Genomic DNA, 24980 nt, shown 5'->3' on the forward strand with positions numbered 1-24980 from the left:
GCTCAGCTCTCTGTTATTCCAAGATTTAGTAAGCGTATTTCGAAGTATGCTGACCTTGCGTGAGCAGATAAGTGTGGGGAAACATCCCGTAAATTTTTGTTGTTGTGGGATTTCAGTTTAGCAACATTTCATTGCCAAGAAATGTGATGCAATGAATCCTATGGAGTTTTGCCGGGGACAGGAAAATATATAGTTGTCGCAAAAATTTCGCAGTTGTGCAATTCTGTTATGGTGGGTTTCGACTGTATTATGCGTGAATGTCCGAATTCTTTGTGCCAATACCTGATTTGCGAGTTTTGTAGTGCAGCTCTTAGGTGCCTGTTCCTGTGTTGAGCATCACTCATCGTCATAGGTTGGCAAACTCACTCATGAGTCAACTCACTCAGACTCAATCAGACTCAGATGAGGCCGTGAGTCTGAGTGATTCCGTGTGAGTAATATTTTGGTGAGTTTGAGTCCGAGTGAGTCCAGTTGAAGAAAATTTTAGTGAGTCTGAGTCCGACTGAGTCCAGTTGAGGAAAGTTTCGGGGAGTCTGAGTCCGAGTGAGCCCTAAGCGCAAAATGTATTTCTTGAGTGAGCCTGGTGAGCTCCACCTTTTGCTGCCGACTTATTGTCCGATCTACTCATCTTCAGCATTACTATCAGCCTTATATCAGCTTACGTTTATATTAAAGTGTATTCACACATATCTCAGTAGACTAGCGTTCATGCAACGCCTCAATATTGATGAGACGCGTTAGTTAGAGGAAGGGGTGCCATGACCTCTACCCACAAGCTCTTTCATGGGAAGTTCGTCATAAAAATATCTCGTTTGAGTTGTGTATTTCATAAAAATGTCCTTACTGGATCGATATATGATAATGATGATATATCATCTACGATGATAACTCATATCTGAAGCTACAAGATCAAAAGGCGAATCGTAGAGCACTGATTATGAGATATGGGCGTTAAAGAGGATTGACACCATTATCGGAAAAGTTGATATTACGCCAACAGACTCATGAGTCGACTCACTCAGACTCACTCAGGCTCAGGTGAAGTCGTGAGTCTGAGTCTGAGTGAGTCCGGCTGAGTAATATGTTGGTGAGTTTGAGTCTGATTGAGTTTGGCTGAGAAAAAGTTTAGCGAGTCTGAGTGAGTCCAGTTGAGGAAAATTTTGGTGAGTCTGAGTCCGAGTGAGCCCTCAGAGCAACATATATTTCTTGAGTGAGTCTGAGTGAGCTCCATTTTTTTGCCGACCTATGCTCACCGTAACTGACTAAACGAGCACAGCGAAAGATAACGCGGAGAAGATAGTGAAAGGTGAGGAGGAAAGCAATGACACATGAGGCTGTGAGGTGGACCCATAGTATTTGCAATCAGTGCCACTGAAAAAAGGAAAATTTTGCTGTGCGTGCTGCCTGCCGAAAGACGAGCTAAGCGCCGTTGCCAAGGAAATCCTGCCATTTGTGCCGTAAAGGCCGAAGGTCACTGCTGCCAACATCAAGGAACTGGCAAAATGAAAACACATGTACAGCTGCGCTCCAATTTTGCATGGAGTATTGTAGTTGTTGGTAATCTTTTGCTGCCATCATGTAGCAAATAACAAGGAAAAATAGCAATGTACACAACAGTGTTGGCCTCAAGAACATGCCGTGGTGCCATCAAGTGGAATGCCTCCGTGACGTAAAAAATGACATCACGTGACACCGGCTGTGGTGTGTTCGACGTTTGCAGCGGTTCAGCCCACTCATCCAGTTGTTTTCGTGTTGCAAGCGTAGTATGTGTGTGACTTAGCTGCAAAACAACTTGACGTTGTGGGGTCTGAGGAGTGATCACCGCTCTTGGAACACACGGAGATAGCAGACGCTGTCAGGCAAACCAACACGTGTTAATATTTATTAACCTCTTCTTTTACATACTACGAGCTTACATGCCAAATCTAATGCACAACTAAGAACACGCTAAGTAAGCTTACACAATGACAATGCAATACACAGAAAACATACACACGACAACATAAGACATACAATGCACCACGAATGCGGCATCGCCGATGTATGACACACCATGAGGGGCTCGCCGGAAACGAGCCGCGGTATCGTCCCCCACGGACCCACCGCGGGAGGCGTCCATCAACGGCGCTACCGAAACCCCAAAGAGAGTCACTCCTGTTTTCTACGCACCGGCCTAAGGTGCAGAGCGAGCAGAGCGCCACTGCTCGCTCGGCAGCCATTTAACCTACCTGTGGCCTATCCGAGAAACGCGCGTGCGCCATGAGGTGCAAACGACTTTACAGGGGGTGATAGCACCCCCACAATGTGCACGTGACCAGGTTTTTAATGAGCGAAAGGGCAGCATCGCTGCGTCCTCCGCTCTCGTCGGAGCGCATGCACGCGGCCCTGTGTACAGCAGATGTGAAGAGGCCACTCACGCACAATGGGAGCTATCATGAGTTTTACCTAGTAAGAGAAAAGTATCACACATCTCCTGTACATTTATTTTGAGGGATTGCATGCGCAACCCATTGTCTTCAGCGCGGCGGCGCCTCAGCTTCACACAACGTTTGCATGCGCCGAGGCGAGAGGGGTTGCATGAGAGAGGGCACCGAGCAGCTCCCGCAGCTTTTTGCACCCTGCTCCCTGGCTGAAGCTGAGATGCCCCGTTTCCCTGTTTGCCCTTTTCTGGAGACTCCTATCCAGACCCAAAGAGTGCGCGTTGCTTTCTTGAGGACCTCATTGTCTTTCAATTTGGGGAGCCGTGACGAACGCAGCTCAATCGAGTCGGGAGCCACCCAGCCGCCATCACCCCCTGCGCGCCGCTTGGCCTTTTGTGGGTGACTTACTGCCTGAGCGCTGGACTGCAAAGCCACGAGAGGTGAGTGCGAGCGTTATCGTTCTCAATCTCATGTGCTTCCCATTTCATTGCTTTTTAATGTTGTCATGCGGGACTGCTCTGCCACTTCGTTCTTACGTATATATTGTTGCTGCGTACGGGTGGCGCTTTGGCACAAATAAACTGTGTCAAGCAAAGAACTCATCTGTTACCACTGGCTTAAAACCCGCCACGGGCACGACTCAACGCGAACCACGGGTAAGGGGTCCAGCTTTATTTGATAGGGCTGCTGCGTAGTGCTAGTAGCGAGTGACGGACACTCCGCTAGCGCGTGGTGCTATCCAAAGACGGGACAGTTTCGCACGCGCAGATCTGTTTGCTAAATAGTAACTTCTATAATGCTTACTGAGGCAAACGCAAATGTGCGCACCTGCTTCTGGCTTTGGCACAGACGAGAAATATTTTGACTCCCGTTGACAGCCCTCCATGATTCGCGGAAGGATTCTGTCTGCTTTTGGGCACGTAACATTATGAGTGCTGCATATTGTCACAACACGGAAAGAACAGGACACAGGACCATGGTGCGACAAGGAAAAACAAGGTCTGTATTGACAGATCAAAAGAGCAGATGCTCTAACATCGTCCTCCTCGGAGGAACAGTGGTTGCTGCTCATGCTCCTCACTTCGTTGTCTGTCATCCTGCCGTCTTTTAGTCATGACATCAGTCTCCCTTCCAAGAAAGCATCATCTCAATGCTTTGTAATCACAGGGGTTTGTACTCAGTGGCCGCGCATGAGTTCATTCGGACACATAGGGCTTCACCTGAACCACGAGCACAACTTCTGGTGCATGCCTTTGAGCCTTTGACACCTTGAGCAATGCACACTATCGGGAACAACCTCATAGTTAAAACATCAGTGAGATGTTGGAGAACTTTATCTGGCCCGAAGTACCGCCTTAAAAGCTTTTCTGAGAAGCCTCGACGACAAATTGGATTTGAGACCCAAACTTTCTTTCCCAGCTCGTAGGAGATTGGTCGGTGGTGAAGATTATAGTGCCTTAAATCGTAGTCCTGCTGGCGACAAATACAGTTTTTATGCTCCACACTGACGTACATGCAAAGCATATCTGCAAGTGTCTTGCTGAGGCGCTCCGTCAGACCATTAATTTGCGGATGATACGCCATTATTCGCCAGTGAGATGTGCCACGAAGTCTTAAAGCTTGAAGGGGTCCGCTCTATGTACGGCTGGTGCAGAAGCCTAGCTCCGGTTCCAGCCGCAAACAGTCGTAGCGTGCACGTGTCAACATCCCCTTCCCGTAGCGCAAGTCATCGCAGCTACGACGGGTTCGGGCGAATAAGGCAACAGGCTAGAACAACAAACAACACTTTATTGCTGCACTAGCAATAACGCGTAAATGTCGAGTAGAGGGATAGCCCACTCTAGTAGGAAACAAAAGGTAATGCTTACTGCTTCATCGATGGTCGGCTCGCGGGTCCTGGGTGATGATGTGGCACGTGTGTCGTTCCCACAGGTCAGCAGAGCAAGAGAGGCCGTCTCCCTGCCTGGTCGGCTGTTTTATTCCCCTCCCGTCTCCCTCCCTCCCGCGAGGGTTGTTTCCCTCGCAGGGGGCAAGAGTATCCTTTCCAACGAGCCCGGAAGCGAGGATTAGCGCACGGTGCGGTGGGAAAGAAGGGGTTGCCAGGAAAAAAGCGACGGTGCTCGCTCTCCAAGTGACCTCCTCGCTTCCGCCACCAGTCCGCGATCGCGCCAACATTAAGGAAAGGCAATGGGCATGCGTGCTCTCCCACAAACTGTCTGTAATAGCTTGGCTGTGAACGCAGTTCCCCTGTCAGTTATTACCACTGACAGAGCGCCATGCCTTAGCATCACATTCTCTAGAAAAAAATGGGCTGCTTCACTTGCTGTGCCCCTCTTCAAGGGCTTGGTTTCGGCGTCGCGAGTGAGGTAGTCTGTGGCTACTATAATCCATCAGCGACCCGCAGATGAAGTTGGAAACAGGCCTAGGAGATCCCTTCCGACTTGAGCGAATGGAGTACCAGTTAAGTCAACAGGATGGAGGAGGCCTGCTGCTTTGACAGTCGGGACTCTCCTGCGCTGGCAATCAAGGCATGTCCAAACGTACTGTTCAATGGTTGCCATTATTCTTGACCAGTAGTATTTCTGCCTCACTCTGCACAGCGTTCACTTGAAACTCAAATGGCCGAATGTTGGTTTATCATGACATGCCTGTAATGCTTCGCTCCTGAGAGATGTTGGGACAAGTAAGTAGTTGTTTGTTCGGCGCAAAGTTCACCTTATAGAGGACGTCGTTGCGCAAGCAAAATGATGATAGTCATCTCGCAAACAGTTTTGGCCCGGCTGACGTGCGACCCTCCAAAAATGAATGATGGGCTCCAATTCCAGGTCGTCTCGTTGCAGCTGCGTGACTGCAGTGTTTACAACTCCGACAAAGGTTGTGTCGTCATCTTCTGTATTTGCAGGTTCGTATGGGGCACGAGAAAGGCATTCGGCATCCGAATGTAGCTTCCCCGGTCTGTAGACAACAGTCCTGTCGAATTCTTGAAGCTTAAGGCTCCAGTGCTCTAATCGTCCGGATAAATCTTTTAAACTGGTCAGCCAACAAAGAAAGCGATGGTCGCTGACAACATTAAAAGGACGGCCGTACAAATATGGGCGAAATTTAATAACCGCCCACACCACCGCAAGACACACTTTTTCTGTGGTGGAATAATTTTTTTCCGTGCGGGAAAGGCTTCTGCTCGCATAAACGATTACTCGTTCGGTGCCATCTTGCCACTGCAAGAGTAAAGCTCCTAAGCCGACATTGCTGGTGTCGGTGTGAATCGTTGTCGGGGCGCCCTCGTTTAAGTGTCCGAGGACTGGCGGCTTTTGGAGGCGTTGCCGCAGCTCGTTGTTCGTCATCTCATAAGAATATGACGTCTTCTTTAGTGAGGCATGTCAAAGGTGAGGCAATGCGTGAGAAGTTCCATATGAAGCGTCGGTAGTCGGTGCACACTCCTAAAATCGTCTGACTGTCTTTTTGTCAGATGGTGCTGGAAAATTTGTAATGGCAGCTATTTCTTTGGTGTCAGGCCGTACACCTTCACTGCTGATAAGATGCCCCAGGAACAGAAGCTCTTCGAAGAAAATTGGCATTTTTTCGGCTTAAGCATTGGTCCAGCAGAACATATAGCTTGAAATACTGCATGCAGTTGCCTTATGTGCTTGTCAAATGTCACAGAGAATATGATGACGTCATCCAAATACACAAAGCACATCTGCCACTTGAGGCCTCATAGTATGATGTCCATTAGTCGCTGAAATGTTGCCGGTGCTGAGCACAAGCCAAAGGGAAGTACCTTAAATTCATAAATGCCAATCAGGTGTCACGAAGGCAGTTTTTTCTCAATCTCTTTCATCAACTTCTATCTGCCAATATCCGCTTCTCAAATCAATCAACGTGAAATAACGTGCATGCCGTAGTCGATCGAGTGATTGCCTATACAAGGGAGTGGGTAAACATCTTTCTCTGTGACCTGATGGAGCTTGTTGTAATCCACGGAGAAATGTAAGGTGCAGTCTTCTTTCTTCACTAATACTACCGGCGATGCCCAAGGGCTCTTCAACAGATAAATAACGTCATCTTGAAGCATATTTCGCACCTGATTATCAATGGGTTCTCGTTCCCGCGGAGCTACCCGGTATGGGTTTTGCCGAATGGGTCTGGTTACTTCATCCGTTATAATTAGATGTTTCGTCAACGCCATTTGACAAACTCTGGACGTTTACCGAGGCAAGCGCAAATGCGTGCACCTGTTTCTGGCTTTGGCACAGACGAGAGATATTTTGACTCACGATGACAGTCAATCCGTTCATGATTCGTGGAAGGATTTCGTCTGCTTTTGGGTGCACAACAAAATGAGCGCTGCATATTGTTGCAACGCGGAAAGAACAGGACACAGGACCACGGTGTGACAAGGAAAAACAAGGTCTGTATTGACATTGTCTTCCTCAGAGGAACGGTGGCTGCTGCTCGTGCTCCTCACTTCGTTGTCGTCTGTCATCCTGCCGGCTTTTAGTCATGACAATATGTACTTTGATACTGGTTATTGTTGTGTCGTGCGACCCCTGGTGACATGCGACATCACCAGTGTTGTAAGGGTCTCTGTTCATGCCAATGGGTGGAGCTCGGTCTCCCCCATGCCTCTTTACTACCACCAACCCGGCGTGGCCATGCCGGTCATGTGACCCGTGCCACGCTGGCCAATAGCTCTTCTTCCCCCTCCATAAAACCACCTGCAATAAACACGGGAGAGCAGTCTCCCATCAGTCTCGCCGAAGCTTGATCTACGCGTCGTCACTTTACACACCGTCCCGTTGTTTGGCCTCTCCGTCGGCCCGCCACCGTTTACGCCGCGCTCCGGCCCTACACAACACATGGCGACGAGGTACTGAACCCGGTTCTACAGGCGACGCCAGGAAGAGCACGACGTACGTGACATTATGCTGCGAGTCACATTTTGTGCTGCACATCGGTGCTTGGGCTTCCTGCACACTACAAGGGCTTCGGCCTGAAATTCCTTTGTTCCTGCTCCGCGGCTACCGAACGACGCCACTTCCATTCTGCTGAGGCCTACAGCTACCTGCACGCATGGCTGCCCTGTTTGCAAACCTTCCTCTGTTCCTCAACGTTCCCGGCAAGCCCCCCATTCCATGGCATTTATGGAGAAAAATTTTCCATGTTCACCTGAAGGCAGTCAGCGGAGGCGGCTGGGAAGATGAGCAACGTGCATCAGCGCTACTCTGTGTGCTCGGCATCGAGGGACAACGCAAATACTTTGCAGCGCAAGAGCAGCTCAAAGCACAAGGCGGCCCAAATGCTATGCACATGGCCAGTACACCGACGGCGTCGATCAGACTCGGGCACGGTGTCAACAGATGCGGCGACGACGAAGTAGGACACGTTGGAGCGGCACGTTTTCACAAGCCGCAAACAACTGCCCGGCGAAACATTTCTTGACTTTGTCACCGCGCTCAAAGAAAAGGCCTTGTTATGCAAGTTCGGAGCTAAGTACGGCGACAGAATCCGTGACCATATAATTCATGGGGTTGCCAACGCGCATGTCAGGGCCAAGTTGCTGTCCTGCGGGGAAGCCCTCACGCTGCAAAGGGCGAAAGAAATTGCATGCGACTGGGAGGTGCTAATAAAGGCCAACGCAGCGTTTGAAGAAAACGAGCGGCTACTCGGCTCGCACGCCGGTGCCGGCAGTAGCGTCCAGCGCATTGCACACGGCTTCGCAGCAGCACAAAATGGCGGGTCGGCTGCTTCTCCGGCCCCGCATGTGACTCAACATGGTGGCGGCTTCCCCCCTAACGCGGGTGGCCGCATCAAAAATGGCAGCGTGGGCTCGACGGCGGGTGTACAAGACTGCGTTCGCTGCCAGCAAGTACAACAGCTTGCGCCCAAGCCTCAAGTCGGCCCCTGTTTTCGCTGTGGCAAGTTAGGGCATTTGGCAACTTCAAGAAATTCTCCGGCCAAAAAGAAAATTTGCCAATTTTGCCGTATCGAAGGGCATTTTGCAGCAGTCTGCCGTAAGCGACGAGCATCAATATAGGAAGTTACCCCCGTTCAAGACGCTGACTCCAGAACTGTCACAGTACTATCCGTCCAAGCTGCGCCGACTAGCCCAAGGGACTTGCGTATCCCTGTCTTCGTCGGAGGACATATCCACATGTCATTGTTAGTGGACACCGGAGCCACGGCATCGTTGATGACGAAGAAGAACTTTGACGCGCTTTTCGCTTCGAAGCGTCGCCTGCTGCAAGCGTCAGTTCACCTGCAGAATTTCTCCAAGCAGCGCATTCCAATCCTGGGCTGTTTCCATACAGACTTGCAACACCGAGGGAAGCAGGCTCACGTCCCATTTTACGTGACTGCGTACGGGACTTCGCTGCAGGGGCTCGACGCCATCCAGCAATTGGAACTGAAAATCGACTGCGCAACTTTGACGTGTCGCCTTTCTACACCACTTTCTGCGCAGCTTCCTGCAGGTGTACCTCCGGGGTTCGAGCACCTGCCTGGCCGAGCCAAGAGGCGGCAGTACATCGTGCCGTGTTTGCCAAGCTGCGTCGGCTGCCACTGGCGGCACGGCAGCAGGACGCCAGTGAGCTGCGCCGGCTGCAGGACAACGACGTTGTCATCGACAGCCGCGGTCGATGGCTAGATTCAAGATTGCACATCAGCAATCAGGTGTTGCCTGCGCAGGCCATTCGCGGTGGCCCTACTGTCCACTGCGTCTATGCATCTGCTGAAGCACAGCTTCAATTGCCTGTGGCCCGGGATTACCCGTTGGGACTTCAGGAGGAAAGTCCTGCGTATTCTTCCCCACCTACAGAGATGGGTATGGGTCTTCGAAGTCGGCTCCCGACAGCCACCACACGCAAAGTCTTCTTGCAGGGCCTGGGTCACGTCGCCCACAGCGGACGCGTAAGCCCCTAGCCACTACATCACAGATTAAGAGGTCTAGTGTGCGTGTGTGAATGCTCAGTGAATGGTGCAAGGTGGCACTTCTTTGGTGTTGGTGAAATGAATTTTCTTTTCTGTAACCTGGGTTGTGTTTGTGTTCTCCTAGGACTGAACTTCCATGTTATACAGGTTTCACTCCCACAATAAGAACTCGAATGTGAATTTTTTTCTTCTTGTAGAGTGTTTGCGGATGTGCAACACAGTAATCATAGGTTCGTTCATATGGCGTGAGCAGTACTGTTATTCTTAGCCCATCGAAATGTAGCCTGGGTTGACTTCTGCCTTAGCCAACTGTCCCTGAATGTATAATGTATTACAGGCATCAATAGTTAACGTATTTCAAGGGTTGTGTAAATAATGTATAAGGATGCAATTCCTCCCAGGGAGGGATGATGTTGTGCCGTGCGACCCCTGGTGACATGCGACATCACCAGTGCTGTAAGGGTCTCTGTTCATGCCACTGGGTGGAGCTCGGTCTCCCCCATGCCTCTTTACTACCACCAACCCGACGTGGCCATGCCAGTCATGTGACCCGTGCCTCGCTGGCCAATAGCTCTTCTTCCCCCTCCATAAAACCACCTGCAATAAACGCGGGAGAGCAGTTGGAGCAGTCTGGTGTCAGTCTCGCCGAAGCTTGGTCTACGCGTCGTCACTTTACGCGCCCTCCCGTCGTTCGGCCTCTCCGTCGGCCCGCCGCGGGTTACGCCGCGCCCCGGCCCTACACAACAGTTATTAATCACGTCCGGCACTGCAGCACCGATACGGAGCAAGAAATATTTAGGAGTTGTAACTCCCATTAGAACGGACATCCGCGGGTGACCAGATAACGTCACAAAAATAGCATGAGCCAGCGAAGGCACTTCAACTAGCAATGCATTGCAGCGAGGGGCCCCAACCACTTTGCAGGAAAATGAAAAAAAAAAAAAAGCAACGAGGTGCACTATAGTAGGATACAACTTTAGAAGGCAGCAGCACTTCCTTATCAAAGGCGGATATACACAAGCCTGCACCAATGGGCGTGCACTTGGGACTGACGTCATGAGCGGGTTGGCCGGTGGCTCCGCCTTCGGAGAACATCGGCGTGTGCATGAGCGGGACTATCTCTTTAGTCACGTAGGCGATCGGCAGCCACGCTTCGGTCGTCTGGGCGGGGCCTCTCCTACCTTCTTAAGTTGTATCCGACTATAGGTACCCGAGCAGACTTAGGCGAGCACACCCGCATGTGCCTTTTGGCAGTGTTCATAAGCAGATGACAGCAGCATTCCCGTCAGAGGACACGTAATTTTCATCCTTTCTTTTTTTTTTTTTTTTTTGCACAAGTTTCCCAGAGCTTACGCAAGAAGTCCGTGGTGACAAAGCAAGAAATTAACGCAGCCAAACGCGTTCTGCGTCCACGCTTCGTGTGACTGCGGCAGAACGGGAGCAACACATGCAACCAGTTCGCTTAGCAACCGAAACAGTGGCAATTTCCTTGTCCACCACCAGATGCTGCTAGCATGATGTGGCTCTTTGGGAGCGTGACATTATCTGGTCGCCTGCAATAACTGAGTTGTATCTCCTAAATGTTTCTTGCTCTGTGGGCACCAAGCAGTAAACCATGCATGCTGTAATAGCAAGAAACAAACTGCCTTGAGGAGGAAAGCAAGCGCGCTGCGCTGGGCGTGGCATGGGCGAGTCATGTAATGTCATGCACTGTGTCACAGCGACAGCAGCACCGGTCTCTCCAGTGGTCGCCCTTGAGGTCAATTCAATGCAATGCTTTCTTGCTATCATGCAAGCGGTCTCCATAAGTGAGAAAAAGAATGCGATTGCTTGTTTTGCGATGCCTTCTCAGTGATCGTGGCAGCTGAAGGAAATGGCTACTTTGAGTGAAATCAATTGGAATTAACAGTGCTTCTAGTGCATAGTATACATTTTCAGTGATGCTACCGAGGACTTCTGATTTGGAGCAATTTCTGGAGCAGCAAAATTTTCATTTTGGAGCACTTTGGACAGCAAGAATTTTCATCTTAGAGCACTTTGGAGAAGATAATTTTGCATCTGGGAGCACTCTGGAGCAGCTAATTTGTACACTGGAGAAGCAAGTTGCATTTACATTCAAGCACCTGCATAATTATTACGGGGCTCTTATGAAGAGCTAGAAATATTTTCGATTCATTGCAAATCTCATAGAGAGAATCATCTCAGGAGAACTCCATGTTTCACTCGATAATTAAAAAATAAGGGCGTCATGCAGGTGAGTTTTCTGGAATAACCTCTTCAGCGATTATTTTTGACACTAGCAAATAAGCAGAATACTCGATCAACAAAATTGTGGTTCCCCAGAATAAAACGTGGTTATCAGCAGACGTGGTAGATAGGCGCCACGATGTACAACAGTGCCTCAGTTCTAAAGAGTCACACTTGTGGGAATTCAGGCGTCCACATCAGTGGATGGACGCCATTTTCCCTTGGAGAATTCTCGCTTCTGTCTCCTCCCGACCGGACGCTTGGCAGCTGGTCATAAATCGCCGTCACTTTGCTGCCACCTCGCCCCTCAAAAGTCTAACTCTGTGTCCCATTGGCCTAATTTTGGCGGGATTCGGACCTTGCTCGCGCTCGCCCGAGATGCGGGGGCGCACGACGGGGTTCGAGCAGACCACTTGGGGACATCGGAGGGTGCGCATGTGTTTTGGCCTCTCCGGCCGGCAGCGATCCTTTGTTCTTTGTTCTTCGTCGCCGGCCGATGCTTACGTCGTCGCGTCAGGGCCCCGGCCTCAGCGGGCGTGCGCTCCCTTCCGCAGTGTTGAAGTCCCGAGGCAGTGCCTCATGATCGTGCACCGTATGTTTCTCTCAAGTGTTCTTGTGTCTGTTCTGTTTCTTCTGCTCTGGGGTGCGCGATCGCGGGAGCGCTGGCCGAAGGGTAGGTTGCCTCTCCAAACCTGTTTCTTTGTTTGTTTTAAAGGTGTGCCATTCGCGGCCACTAATCGACATAGTTTGTAACTTGTATTAGCTAATTCGTGTCATGTGTAATTATGTCATTTACGATTGGTTCTGATGTAAAACAGTTCATCTCTTTGTACTAAAATCCCAGTAATAAATCACTAATTTGGAGAGTGTCGCCTAGGGTCTCCCTCGCTGGGTGCACGCGGACTCGCCGTCCCTTCGCTGTGATCGGCCGAGTTCTCATGCGAAGCAGTGCGAAGGGTGCACGGCGCGAGACAAGCGAGGACGCGGCACTCTGCATGAAGCTCGCAGTGCTCGAACCCGCAGTGGTGTTTGGCGCGTACGGCTGAAGAGTATATAGAGAGGCCGTGCGCACCAGTGGGGGGGGGGGGGGGGTCACAAAGCAAGTGAACCTAAGACCTAAAACAACGACACCACATACTGTACCTAATGCATTCCAGACTGTTCCTAATGCATTCTCCCAATTATATGGACATTATCGACGGGTTTTTGGCATCGCCGTCATTTTCAGTATAAAGTCCAAATTTATACCATCACCCCACGCATAGTATGTTCTACCCGAAAATAAAAGCTCGCGAGCGCTGGCAACGAACACGGCTGAAGCAGAGACGAAACGATGATGATGATATGTGATGTTTATTGGCGCAAGGGCCATTTAATGGCCAAACAGCGCCAGATCATCGTAACGAATATGAACAATGATTATGGTAAGTGGCTGTAAAAGGGCCATAAAATTCCTCGCGCAAAAAGCGGGTAAAACATATATAAGTATTAAAATCATGAGCGTGACATGAAATGTATGGGTAGTGAGAATGAATAGCGAGAGAATGAATAGCGTAATGAAACTACGGTTATATGGCATGAGCACGAATGCCTCGTCAACGCCCTTGAGACCAAGGGCTGCGAGGCAGGTGCTTCTTTAAAGGGACACTAAAGGCAAATAACAATTTATGTCAGAGTGAAAGCTCAATGTATGACAACATCTAAAACGGCAATATTATCAACAGCAGTGCCCTATTTACCAAGAAATTAAGCTAAATGTATCACACAATGAGCGCCACAAGCGGCACATTTTCAAAATGATCCCGATGACGTATGAGAGTCCGGCTACAATTAATCACTAGTAATCAAACTAGCAGCAATAAAAAAAGAACCTTCTGTGCATAAAGAGACGTAATAAAATGCTGTTTGTTCGTTTCTGTTTGATTCATGGAAAAAAGAACCTTTGTGGCGTTGCCATGTGGAACGGCGCGCGTGGTTCAAAGGTTCCGTTTTCGCCGAACTGCGTTTCGCCCGGCACCCTGCTTCGCTCACGCGGTCGCGTCTCAGTGGTAGTTTCGGTATCGCGTCTGCCGCGTGCGTTTTGCGCGCTCGGGTAAGTCGCTCTGACAGAAAGTTCAACAAAATGCCGCATGCATGTGATGTTGCCGGATGCCTGAATGGTGCACGCCGCCAGTGCACGCCGCCGCGCAGTAAAGGTGGGCAACGTTCAGCACGACAACAGTGACGTGAGAAAGACCGCTTTCAGGCGGGTGATTTGAAGTGCGCTAACGCGATGCAGACCACTAAAACGTAATTTTATTTCAAACTAAGCACTTCCTTGGCATAAAAGTAGCACTACGAGGTTTCTGGACCGCTATTTCAACCATCAACGTCGACTTAATATTTGCCTTTAGTGTCCCTTTAAGTGTAACTACCGAAGCAGCAGCCTCTCTTAGGAGGCCATGCTACAGAATGCCTGGGTAGATTACGTGAAAGTTACGAACTTTTTCTAAAAATGCGAATCGTGACTGGTGTTTAAAAACCGGTTCCCTGCCGATGAACACTGATGGTGTAATGGTATTTGTTGTCGGTAGGGCAATTGAAAGTGTTTTTTTCGAAGTGTGTCTAATTCTTTACACTGTATTAAAATGTGAAGCACGGTTAGTGCTTCACCACATCTTTCACGCAAAGGTGGATCGCCACCAGACAGAAGGTGTGTGTGTGTGTACTGTGTGTGTGTGTGAACGATCCTAAGTCTACAGAGTGTAACTTCTGTGTGGTGTGACTTCGATACTGGCAGCCAATTTCACAGATGCGTTTTGATAAGGTGTAGTTTATTTTGTGTCTGCATGTCCCATGTGCTCTGCCAAAAGGCCCTGAGCTTTCTTCTGAGGGTTTCAGGTCTAGTGTGAGAATAGCTATGGATGTAATGGGACTGTTTTCGTGGGCGGATGCTGCTAGCTGGTCCGCCAACATGTTGCCTTGAATCTAGCGGTGCCCTGGCACCCAGCACACTACGACATGTTGTTCGAGTGTGTAGATCGTGCATAAAAGAGAGTATAGCGAGACAAGTACAGGGTTTTTGTGTTTTTGCAATGTTTTTAATGCTTTGACCACACTTAGGGAATCTGTGTATATAACTGCCTTTTGTATCTTTAATTGTTTAATGTGTTTAACGGCCGCAAGTATCGCGTAAGCTTCTGCTGTGAAGATACTTGAATGAGGGTGCAGAATACCGGAACCGGAAAAGTATGAACCAACGGCTGCGTATGACACAGAAGTCTTGGACTTTGAGGCGTCTGTAAAGAATTCTGGACAAGTGTACTTGTGCTGTAGTTCCAGGAAGTATGTACGGATATGTGCAATAGGTGCGTGTTTCGTTATTTCCATGAAAGATACATCGCAGTCTATAAGCTGCCACCGCCATGGCGGTAGTTGTGCAGCGGGAGCCATTAGAGAGTGTTCGAAAAGTGGCACACCCATTTCCTCGGCTAAGCCCCTCAAGCGAAGTGAGTACAACTGTCTCACCGAAGGACGGTGGTCAAAAAGGGCAGAACTGGATAAATCATTAATTGTGGGGTGTGAGGGGTGTTCCTTGTCTGCGTTCACTTTGAGATAGTGTAAAAACGACATGTAAGATCACTACATGTGCAATTCGGCGTAGAGGCTCTCCACTGGGTGGTGAGAAAAGCGCCCGTAGAAAGACGAATGCCCGAGTGGTGCACAGGGTCAAGCATCTTCAACGCGCATGGTGTCGCAGACTGATAAATTATTGCCCCATAATCTAGACGCGTGCATATGAGGCTTTTATAGAGATTCAACAGACACTTCTTGTAATTACCCCACTTAGAGCGTGACAATACCTTTAGAATATTCATGGTTTTTATGCACTTGTTCTTTATATACTTGATATGTGACATGAAGGTTAGTTTCGTGTCTAGAATTACGCCTAGGAATTTCTGCTCCGTTTTCACTGGTAGCCGCTGACCGTGCAGCTCAATGTCCAGATCGGGATGGAGGCCCCTCTTTCCTGAGAATAATACGCAAGTGCTTTTTTTGCGGGTTAAGGCTGAACCCGTTCTCGTCTGCCCATTTGGTTACCTTGTTCAAACCAAGTTGCACCTGCCGCTCACACATTGTGAGATTGCAAGATTTAAAACCGATTTGCATGTCATCGACATATGTACAATAAAACATGTTACATGGGATGGACAGGCGCAAGGAATTCATTTTGATAATAAAAAGTGTACAACTATGTACCCCACCTTGCGACACTCCCGTTTCTTGGACAAATGTTCGGGACAGGACATTGCCCACTTGAACACGGAATGTGCGATTGGACAAGTAACTGTCTATTATATTTAGCATTCTCCCGTGTACATCGAAGTGGGACAGGTCTCCTAGTATTCCAAAGCGACATGTCGTGTCGTAGGCCTTTTCCATATCGAGAAACACCGAAAGAAAGAATTGCTTGTGGACAAAAGCGTCGCGAATTTGTGCCTCGATACGGATAAGGTGGTCAGTGGCAGATCTACCCTCTCGGAAACCGCACTGGTACGGGTCAAGTGATTTATTTGCTTCGAGGAAATAAGTCGGCAGTTTATCATCTTTTCAAAAAGTTTACAAAGGCAGCTTGTTAGTGGAATGGGCCTGTAGCTCGCAACGGAGGATGGGTCCTTGCCCTGTTTTAGAATCGGGATAATAATGGCTTCTTTCCAGGCCGAGGGGATCTCGCCGGAAAACCAAACCGCAATGTACAGGGAAAGGAGAGTTTTTTGGGTTTCAGATGGCAGGCATTTCAACATTTCATATACAACACGGTCAAAACCTGGGGCAGATTTGTTGCAGCAGTTCAGCGATGCCTGTAGCTAAGCTAAGTGGAAAGGCTAATTGTATGCGTCCTCGTGTTTTGTGGATTTACGCTCTAGTTTCTGTTTTTCGATTCTTGTTTTGTATCGTTGGAAAGCTTCAGAATAGTGCGACGAGCTGGACACCTATTCGAAGTGTGCGCCCGGGAAGTTCGCCTGGTCTTCCAAGCTGTCGCCTAGGGTGTTCACAAGAGGAAGTGAATGTGCTTGTTGACCTGCTACCCTACTAACGATGTTCCAGACTTTGGCCTCCTGTGTATATGAATTAATGCCCGATAAAAACTTCTGCCAACTTTTCCTTCTTGCCTGTCGGCGCGTTCTCCTGCCTTGAGACTTTATGTTCTTAAAACTGTCAAGATTCTTGGCTGTCGGAGAGTCCCGAAGCAGCCTCCATGCTTTGTTTTGTTTTTTGCATGCATTTCAACACTCAGTGTTCCACCATGGGACACGTCGTTTGCCAGGCAGTCCAGTTGTTTGTGGGATGCACTTAGTTTCAGCATCCGTGAAAAGTAAGATACCGCCGGAAAAGGTAGGATACCGCCGGCGCGCTCCGCATAGGTTTTGCTGTCGGTGCTCTACAAAAACACCTCGCGGAAGCCCTCCAGGGCATTTCTGTAATTACTTTCAAAAGGAACTGTGTTCTTTACTGTCGAAATAATCATCTTCGATGAACTGAAAGTACAAGACAGTCTACAGTCGCTGTCTCTTTGCAGAAAACCGAGCACCCGCTTCACGCGGTCAGCGCGTTGGAGACTCCTGAACCGGCTTCTTGTGTAAAAGGTAGTTGCTGGCTGAGTGCAAACTACGTGAAATATCTCATTAGAGTAGACTGCCTGTGTAACCAAACGGAGCATAACAGAAAGAAGCCTCAAGCCAGCGATCGCACGGGTTCGCGACGACTGACGGTGCCTCTGCATGTATGAGCGTCTGCATGTATGTTCGTACTGATGGTTTCGCTTTTGCTACGAGCGCGTTTTGGCACCACGCTGTGAACTTTCGGCCACGAAATATGAGAATTTGTGAGTACACAAACAACTAATGTTGCGTGGATGCTATCAGAGCAGTTCAAAAACAATTTCGTTATAACTGCAGCTTCGGTGCGCATGGCAACTTTGTGATCTGCCGTCCCGACGATTCAGTGTTTTTTTTTTCTTTTTTCGGTCTAAATTCGGGTACGTTTCAATGTCATTTGACAAGTTGTCTCGCACTGCGTATTGATCGGTCTTCTCAGCGGGCAAATGCCGCTGCTTCTGTTTCTTTATTCAGTGCATTCGCTTCATTTGGTGCTCACACAAAATGTGACCAAATGCGACGTCTTTTTTTAATGCTCCTTAATTATCGTTCCCTTTGCATTCCAGTGAACTTGCCGCTCTCTGTCATCAACAAATTCATAGACCAAAGCTTCACCACTTCGAGATTGCTGGTGGAAGGAGAACCAGTCTACGAGACCGAGCATGTAGTAACATGCGACGCCAAGGAAAAGAAAGAAAATACAGTAACGTTTGCCGGACTTGTTCTGCAAACGTCGGCTGTGAACTAGAACCCACATGAACTTGAAATAGCGGTGAATAAAATAGAAGTTATTGCAGCAACCAGCAGCCGCAAAACATAATAGTAATTATTTGGTGAGTACCCCAGCAATTTTGGCAGCAGTGTCGTGTCTAACGCCAACAGGGTGGCAACTTTCCCACGTAAATAAATGAGGCTCCAAGAAAATACATGGGGTGGGCCGGTGGGCCGATCACGGAGGCAATGCAAAATTTATGTAGCTTATGAAGCAATGCAAAATTTATGTAGCTTATGAAGGCGAAAGCCCTAGATGCCCCATCAAACGGGAAGGTTGCCCGTCGGTGTCCCGCGTCGGTGGCGTCAACACGAGTGATGCAAAAAATAATCGTCGTGTGATGATGTCACCATATGACGTCATCATGATGTCACAGATCGCCAAAATATGTAGCGTCATTATGACGTCACATAACGTGACGTCACATGATGACGTATTCACACGTCATGGTCGCTTTGCATTGCCTCCGTGATTGGTCACGGAGGCCGTGTAAAACTGCGTTAGGTGCAGAACACTTTTGGAGGGGGGCGCAGGAGAATCAGTACATCGACTGACAAGAAGATGGCTTTCGCCTTCTAGTCATCTTTAACGAATGCATAAGGGACCCTGTGCGTTTTTTAATTCAACGTATCTAAACAATGACTTGCGCATCTGCAGCCGATTTTGTGGACGCTGAGCACGGGGCTGACGATCAAGATGTCGCACGGGAGGGTTCTGAGATGGCATCGCACGTGGTAAATGGTAGCGCCTTTTCCATCCTGTGGCAGATAAGCATCATTTGCCGGCGGGAAGCGCGCGCGAGCCATCGTCTCATTGCGCGCTGTCTGCTACTCACCAAACATCGCAGGCCTGACGCAGTAACGAAAGTCTTCGTCGCGGAAGTGCTTGTTGCACACAAGACTCGTAGCCGATGGCTACTTACCGGTTCTTAGCTTTACAACCCGTGCTTCACGCAGTTTCTTGTCCCGCGGTTACCAGTGCAGGCTGACACTGGGCTCCGTTGTGTAAGCGCGGCACTGCGGCACCGAGCGGTAGAACCCCGTGTTCGTCACCTTCGGAGGCAGCCACACTATTATAATGGTTTCAATTGAGTAGAAAATGAGAGAAAACTTCCGTATTTGAACAAACCGCAGCGCATGTGGGACTTGAAACTCGTTTTCAAAGCACGCGGCAGTGTGCCACAAGCAGCCGACGCGGCCGCTGAGGCCACGTGATCCTGCCAAGCACGTCACGCCAACGGTGGCGCCGGCGTTTCCAATGGTGGGCCTCGAGGCCAATAGCACTCACGAACTCTAAAGGGCGGGGCGTTTTAGGGTGTACTTACTGCAAGAGCGATTACAAGCCCAGGTGTGCTGGTAGAAGGAATTAAGAAAAGTGCTTCTGGATGAAGATCTATGGATGAATTTTATTTAAGGAAAAGTTTCAATGTGTTCCCACCGTTCACGTGCTCTTCCACAGACGCGAAGCACGAAAAATTCGTTATTTTTCCATATATCTATTGCTAGCGTTCCCAGATATCATTCCGCTATGTTCAGAAACAGAAGTGACAGACATTTTAGCGGCACGCGCGTAGTTATTACTGAACATTGCTTGAATTACACCTGCCATGTGATGCTTGAAACAAGCTACCAGCAGTGTTTCTGGAACAGATGACGTCCGCCAATGAATCGCCGCCGCACTTTCTCGCTACCGATTGGCCGAGATGTTGTGAGCCTATGCAGAGAACGCGTTTTGCCGTCAAGCCGACTTGGACAACAGAAGCTGCGTCGGCACCGTGCATGGCAACGTGGCTTAATCGGGATACACGCGCAAGCGCTGTTTATTCAGCGAAACAATTTTTGGTCCGTGGTTGTGGCTGGCGGCCCAAGATCAAGCTGCATGTTTTGATGCGCCAACTAGAGCACTGCACGGGCCGATTTTTCCGGCCCGTGCCCGGCCCGGCCCGAAAATGCCATGCTCCGGCCCGCCCGAGCCCGGCCCGGTGTTCTTAAATGTGGCCCGTACCTGGCCCGGGCCCGGAGGGTTTGGGTCCGGCCCGGCCCGGCCCGGCCCGTTTCAGCTAGTTATGCCTTGAGCATAAAGGAGGCACTGTCCAAACATCGGTTATTGTGAAGATACCTGCCGCACAAAATATATTTTCTAGAGATTGTTTTAGGAAGTTATTTCAGTGTCACGACTTTCACTGGTACTGTGTATACTTTCGGTGAATTACGCGCGTAACACTCTTGCGAAATGATTGCAGGCCAATATAAAATATAATTGGAGTCATAGCTGGCTCTTTCATGTACGCACGCAGTGCTAACCACGCCATCTCATTTTTGCATTTCAAAGAACTACAAAATATAATACCTGCATAAAGTGGAGAAAAAAAGCATGGCAGACATTTTTAGGTTGAGTCCACATCAACTGCATACGAGCTAGGGCTGTTGAGTAAAAGTGGAAAGTCTCCTGCAAACTTCATCTATTGCACAATGCAATGAAAAAAAAACGTGCTCTAGCTGCTTCTGGGAGGATTACACCAGGCTGGGCAGCGTTACATAAATTAAAGCTGTCGTGTTGACTCCTCGGCAGGCAACTGCACCCAATCTACATTAAGTTTTCGTGCTCAAAACAACAAGGTTCTTTGTTGTTTTGAGCACGAAAACGTAGTTTCTTCCCCGAGTCACCGCCACCGCAGGGCCATAGATCTGTCAAAGCAAGGCACACCCGTTAACGAGCGAGCCATCGTCCTCGTGTCAGACGTGTGTACAGTAACGGTGTGTTGAATAAAGGGTGCTTTAAATAAAACTAATCAGTCTGCGTGTTGGTTATTCCCAGGCTCCCGGATTGCTTCTCTAGCCTGATCACTCCAGTTGAGCCACACTCGGGGAAATTGGTGTCTCTATGGTCTGCCGCCTCACCACTAGTAATGGCAAAATCAACAACGGCGTTCGCCCTGTGATAAGAGTCGCTCCGCATATTGCACTCAAAATGCACGCAAAACAGCTCCTGAGATATTAATGACTCACAAGTCGCGTTGGCCAGTCTACGGGCATGCGAGCGTAGCTGCATACTCGAAATGTTTCCCTGGATACGAACGCGCACATCTTATATACACTAATCTAGGCAGTTTACCGTTGCTTTCCTTACACGGTACCCAAGAATGTCTTTCACTCACTATAATGGCGGAAACTTATATTAGGCGTTTCTTGAAATCTCGTGTAGCATACCGATGGAGCAAAATTGTAGACGTCTTGTACTGTGCAATTTCTGTGCACGCCAATGCACTCCAGGTTGTTTAAATTACCCGGAGCCCTCAACGACGGCGTCTCATATAGCCTGGGTTGCTGCGGGAATTAAACCCCACAAAACAACAAAAACAAAGCCACACAACGTACACACGCAATTATACATATACGTATATGACACGGGCCTAATACGGTCCTGGCTCAGGCCCGAGCCCGACCCGAGCCCGAAGATCATGGGCCTGAGCCCGGCCCGGGCCCGATCCAACAACCCCCTGCCCGGCCCGGCCCGGCCCGGGCCCGATCCAACAACCCCTTACCCGGCCCTGGCCCGGCCCACGGGCCGAGCCGGCCCGGGCCCGTGCAGTGCTCTAGCGCCAACAGTGCGACTGCCGGTGACAGACGCCTCCAAAACCAAGACTCTGGCGCAGTTTGGCGCAATTTCCTTCGATATTATCAGGATGGCTCAGTAAATCCACTTTGGCGCACTTTGGCACAGTTGGTGCAGGATCCATTGGAACCATTGCATTTTGCTGATCTGCTCACTCTGACATAGAAGGCTTCAAGAAATGTCTGACACCATAGTGGATCTTGATTGATCCTTTGGACATAACTCGTATGCAATTTGTGTTGTCTAGCTTCTGTGCGATTATAAAATGAAGCACCTTAATTTTTGCGGTGTTCAAAGTTTCAATGCCGCATTTCTTGACAGTGTCAGAAGGCAGCATGTCATTCCATGTGACCGCAAGTTAACAGCAGCACATCAAGATCACATGGTGCACTGGACCCAATCAAACCCTGAATTGACTGCAAGCAGAATTGTATTTAAAAAGGGATGGTTTGGAGGAATTACCACAGACAAAGAATTGAAAGGGTGAAGAGAGGGTCATATGGTATGCACAGCCTCTTTATTGTACTAGAGATAATTTAAGAGGATCTACTCACATGTGGAGCACTAGCCATGGAAGAGGAGGGAGGGGTGGCATTAGCAGCCATGGCCACGGAGGAGGAGCAGCTCAGTGGAGTCTGTGTGTCGTCCCCGCAGGGCGACCCCAACCGTGAGCTGGAATCCCCTTCAGGAACCACCTTGGTGACTGGCGTAGGAGGCTGTACCATGGCAACAACTGGAGGGCTGCTTTGCAAGGGCGGGAACAATGTGGGCGCCTGCTCCTCCACAGGACTCGGTGCCAAATGACCAGTAGTGGCAGCCTGAAACAGCCACCAACCTAAACAACGGCAAAGAGCTTTTGCACTGCATACACAATGCAGAAGGTTGTGCTTACCTCTCAGTGGGAGTGCAAATTATGAAAATGACAACACTAGATGGAGCCAACTATGCATATAGATCAACAGCAACAGGGTCATAAATGGAATTAATCTTTCAAGACAATAGCTCAAATACACAGCACCTTGCATTGGTTAAAGGACCCCTAAACTACTGAGAGGTTGTAATTTAGTGGTGGTGTTGCAGTTGTGCACAAGTCCACAGTGAACATGCAGGTGCGAGAATTTTCCCAAGTCGTGTCTTATAGCGCAGTTACACACGTTTAAGAATTGAAATGTGGCCCTCACTTGTTTCACTATTTCCTTCGCTACACTCCGTTCGTCAGGTCGTCTCTTTACCTTGCCATGCTAGGAGGAATAGCAGGGAGCATACCTACCTGCTAGCAAACAAACAGGTTCTTGTTCAACCCCTTGATGTCTGCTGATGGTGACATCCCAGATGCTCCCATGTGGTGTCACGAAAAATAGTGGGGATGCCAGAAAGGCCCAGTGAGGAGCACAGTATTGTTCTTTGATTATGTGGCACGCCAGTGGCGCGTAGTGTTGTCGCGCTTGGCACCCTTTATGATCATGGCATTCTGAATTCGATGTGCATGTTTAATTGAAATGTTAAAAAACATTGGAAGTAATTCAGGGACCCTTTGAGGGTTTTTGCCGAATATGTATGGGGGCAGTTTTCAAGGTTTATGCCGTACGGCAATGGTTTCGACCCTCGGCTTGAAATCTGACGTCATAATGACTGTGCATGCTCACTGGGAGGTCCTGCCACGTCCAAGGATAGCAAGAAGCGTTTGGAATTTGACTGGGCTACCTTTTTTTGTGGAGATAAACTGAGCTGATTGCTAGCTTCAATGTGTCACATGGTCTGTAGCAATGCCCCTTCGTGGTTCTGGTTGCCCCACGTGATCGCAACAGAGACATGCAAAACCTGATCTTTATCGGCACTCCCTTGCAGTGGCGGTGGAAGTTGATTTCCACCTCCACTGGCGCTGCTCTTAGCCTGTTTATCCCTGACTCTCATGAGGTATTGTTTCTGTCCTTGTTTACCAAGTTTCCTTCAAGTTCTTCAAGTGTATGGCAAAGAGGTGATATGGCCGAACGCAGTGCACATTCTCTTGACATTGTTATGACCGGCTCTGGAACTTACCATGGCAGGTGCCATGGTATGTGTAACTGTCTGTCAGAATGCTGTCTCCCTTGCATTCGTGCTTGGATGGAGGCAGGGGGCCCCACACTTTTAATGGAGAGTTCAATTGTGAGGAAACTGAAGGAGGTTTCAGGAACACCCCTTTGTTGTGCAGTGTTTGTCAGCATGGGACAGCGCTGCTGTAGACGCTCTCTTCGACCCCGGGTGGTGCTTTCACTCGAAAGCAGCCATCAACGCTTGCGAGTGTTCTCGTCAGCTGCAGCCGATGTCATCGACGTTTCACCCCACCCCTCCTTTGGACTCAACCTCCTAGCCAACATTTTTGTTTCGAGTCGTCGGGGCGTGGCACGTGAATTGTGTGGCGCACTGGTGGTCCCTAATGGAGACATCGTCCTCGACCAGGCCCTCACCAGATGTATTGTGTGGGTTTTTTACCCTCCCCGAGACGGTGAGACACCGGGTTGGCGGAAACTGCCGACACCGGTTTTGAATGCCTCAGTGTTGGCAGACTCAGAGCTTTATAAGCCGAATACCTTTTGTAAATATCTCTAGCTCTCTCTCATCATGCATCTATGCAAATAAACCCGTCTTCACGTACGAGCGCTCTCCTCTCTGCAAACTTGGACAATGGGTCTGTTCACGGGGGCCAGCTACCAAAGTCGAGATTCACCAGACCAGGGTCCCAACAACTGGACGGAAGCTGTGGGATGGAGTTAACACCGAGTCCCAACCACTGGAAGGTGGCGACTGGATGGAATTAACCACAAGTTCCAACAACTGGACGAAAGCAGAAGGATGACATCGAGCTCATCAACTTCGGGAATCGACCGAACGGCACTCCTGAAATGAACTATGCTGGATCCGTGACTGCAAGCTAGGTTAGTGAAGTGCTGGAGGGGTGGTGTTCCCTAGTTGTCATATCCAGAATGACACATTGCAGAGGCCAAATTGTACTTATTTACATGATTTGGTGCAACCAATGTGGTGTCGACAACACCTTGCATGCAAAAGGAAAAGAAGGCATTTCCTCAACTTCTCCTCCTTCAACCTCTGTGGAGGCCCAAATGATGTGGCGTACAAGGGCGCACTCCTTTTGAGTCCAGAGTTCCTAATCTACCACATAGACGTCAATGTATAAGAATATCTGAAATTTCGGACGCGGAAACTCTTTGGCGTCCAATTTTTCGCACTTTCTGCCCAATTTTCAGGCCTGAAACGGCATTAATTAAAGCCCTCACCTCTGCCGTGTCTATGATCTTGTAGGTTCGAACCAGCGCTTTCGTTAGTCAATCTCTTTGCGGCCGTAGCAGAGTCTGA

The 24980-nt window shown here is 49.3% G+C and overlaps 1 protein-coding gene across 6 annotated transcripts in view; it reads right to left on the bottom strand.

The window, feature by feature from the left end:
- LOC119372693 (serine/threonine-protein kinase WNK4) overlaps positions 1 to 24980 on the bottom strand; it is a 352802-nt gene that overhangs the window by 126872 nt on the left and 200950 nt on the right. For all 6 annotated transcript variants that reach the window (XM_049419747.1, XM_049419751.1, XM_037643142.2 and 3 more), the window contains one exon: positions 22178 to 22441. In XM_049419747.1, coding sequence (XP_049275704.1) covers positions 22178 to 22441 — 264 coding nt within the window. The remainder of the gene's footprint in view (positions 1 to 22177; positions 22442 to 24980) is intronic.

This window comes from Rhipicephalus sanguineus, chromosome 10 (assembly GCF_013339695.2).
Source record: "Rhipicephalus sanguineus isolate Rsan-2018 chromosome 10, BIME_Rsan_1.4, whole genome shotgun sequence".
Taxonomy (NCBI): Eukaryota; Metazoa; Arthropoda; class Arachnida; order Ixodida; family Ixodidae; genus Rhipicephalus; species Rhipicephalus sanguineus.